Genomic DNA, 2,299 nt, shown 5'->3' on the forward strand with positions numbered 1-2,299 from the left:
CTCATAATTTCAACCTAAGTCAATAAAAGTCCACATAACTCAACTTCCACATTAAGAAGATCGCAGATGGCTAATTCACACAATACCTTAACTCATCCAAATTAATCAAGTAATCAAATAACACAAGAAAAACATCAAACATCTATTTTTAATTATCAAAATTTCAGGGCATTACAACACCAGCAGTAGAGGCCTAGATGACAACCTCCACAAGAATAGGAACCGGCCCTACAAATTAGAGGTGTAATCAACACCATTGCTGGAGGATTTTCCTACAGAGGATAGTCCAGCCAGTCCCGTAAATGCCATCTTCACACCATTCGGGACATCCACATCAATTTTGTAGATGCACCATCACAATGAATTCTCCCTTCTATCACTTTCACGGATAGGGACTTTAAGGGTATCAACCCCGTCAACCAGGACGACCCCATGGTTGTCTCCATCATTGTCACAAACTTCACGATGTCCAAGGTGGAAAACTTTCCAAAAGCTCGAGGTCTCCCCTAACACTATTCACCCTCACGCCGGTCCACTCCTTGGCTTTGCAAGTGAGAGAGTAGAGACCAGAGGCTATGTGGACCTAATGACCTCTTTCAATTAAGGCCAACTCTCTTGGAGCTTCACAATAAGATATTTACTTGTTGATGCAGATACATAATTTTTTGGTTTGATTGGCAAAAAGACCCTTAACGAGCTTGGAGCCATAGTATCTATGCCGAATTTGAAAATGAAATTCTCCACCTTGACCATGGAGATTGTGACCGTCAAGGGAGATCAAAACAAGCACGCTATGCAGAAAGCCTAAAGGTAGCACCCTGTCGTCCCACCAGGGAGCCAGCCAAGCCTCATCCCACTGTGGATGAAGGCACTCAAGTCATGAGCGTGGATGAAAGGCCTCCAATACAAGCCCTGATCGTCTACCAAGCAAGTCAGGACAATGAATTCAGTACAGATCCGCATGATGACACTTCGGATAGAGGCCTAAAGCCCAATGAAGAGCTCATCTAGCTGCAGCTTGGACCCAAACCCAGGCAGTGGACGCAGCTCAGTAAGGACCTCACTAATCATGATCACCAGCACATCACCGATGTTCTACACAGAACAGACTTCTTCGCTTAGCAGCCATCTAACATGTCGAGAATCCATCCCAGCATTATCTGCCACAAGCTTGCCATCTATCCCTAGGCCAAACTGGTATCACAAAAGAAAAGAAAGATGGGAGAAGAATGGTGCAAAGCTATTAGAGAAGAAGTGTACAAACTCCTTAATGCCAACTTCATCAGAGAAGTCAGATATTCCACTTGGCTCCCCAATCTTCACATGGTCAAAAAGGCCAACAACAAAATGGCGAATGTGCACTGACTATATTGATCTGAATAGGGCATGCCCCAAAGATGCGTAACCTCTGCCCATCATCAACATGATAGTCAATGAAGCATCTGGGTTCCATGTGCTAAGCTTCCTGGATGCTTACTCCGGATACAACCAGATCAGGATGCACGATCTAGATGAGGAGAAAATGACATTTATCATTGAAGATGCCACCTTTTGCTACAGGGTCATGGCCTTCATCCTAAAAAATGCAGGTGCTACATACTATAGACTGATGGATCAGATGTTCAAGCAATTGATCAAACATAAAATCAAGGTCTATGTTGACAACATAGTCGTCAAGTCTCAAAGCATAGCCCAACACGGGGTAGACTTGGAAGAGGTCTTTGAAGAGCTCCTCAAATACGACATGTGCCTCAACCATGAAAAATGTACTTTTGAGAAATGCACTGCTATTTTGGATATGCATAGTTTGACTAATGTCCATGAAGTCCAAAAACTAAATGGAAGACTAGCATCCCTATCCAGGTTTCTCCCCAAGCTCGTTGAAAAAAGAGAAGCCATTCTACAAATCGCTTAAGAAAAATGAACCTTTCCTCAGGGACGAAACCTACAAACAAGCCTTCTTAGGCTTCAAGAAAACCATCGCTACACCACCGGTCCTAAGTTGGCCCAGGGCAAGGGTACCCCTACTCCTATATCTTTAAGTAGTTGAAGAAGTCGTTAGCTTAGCCCTTGTACAAGAGGAAGGGAAGCACCAGCTCTCTATCTACTTCACCAGTCGCATACTCCATGACGCCGAGACGCACTACCAAATGATAGAAAAGGTGGCGCTAGGACTCATTACCTCGGCCCGATGACTCATGCCCTACTTCCAGAGTCATCAAGTTGTAGTCAAAATGAACTACCCCATCAAGCAGGTTTTGGGAAAGCCTGAACTCGCAGGAAGGATGGTGGCCTGGTT

At 44.4% G+C, this 2,299-nt stretch overlaps 1 protein-coding gene across 1 annotated transcript; it reads left to right on the forward strand.

Annotated features, from left to right (window-relative positions):
- Positions 1-1,423: 1,423 nt before the first annotated feature.
- Positions 1,424-1,915, forward strand: LOC102663912 (uncharacterized). Its single transcript, XM_006599775.1, has one exon. It carries the CDS (start codon positions 1,424-1,426, stop codon positions 1,913-1,915), a length of 492 nt encoding a protein of 163 aa, XP_006599838.1.
- The last annotated feature ends 384 nt before the right edge of the window (positions 1,916-2,299 follow it).

The sequence above is a fragment of the Glycine max genome, chromosome 16 (assembly GCF_000004515.6).
Source record: "Glycine max cultivar Williams 82 chromosome 16, Glycine_max_v4.0, whole genome shotgun sequence".
Taxonomy (NCBI): domain Eukaryota; kingdom Viridiplantae; phylum Streptophyta; class Magnoliopsida; order Fabales; family Fabaceae; genus Glycine; species Glycine max.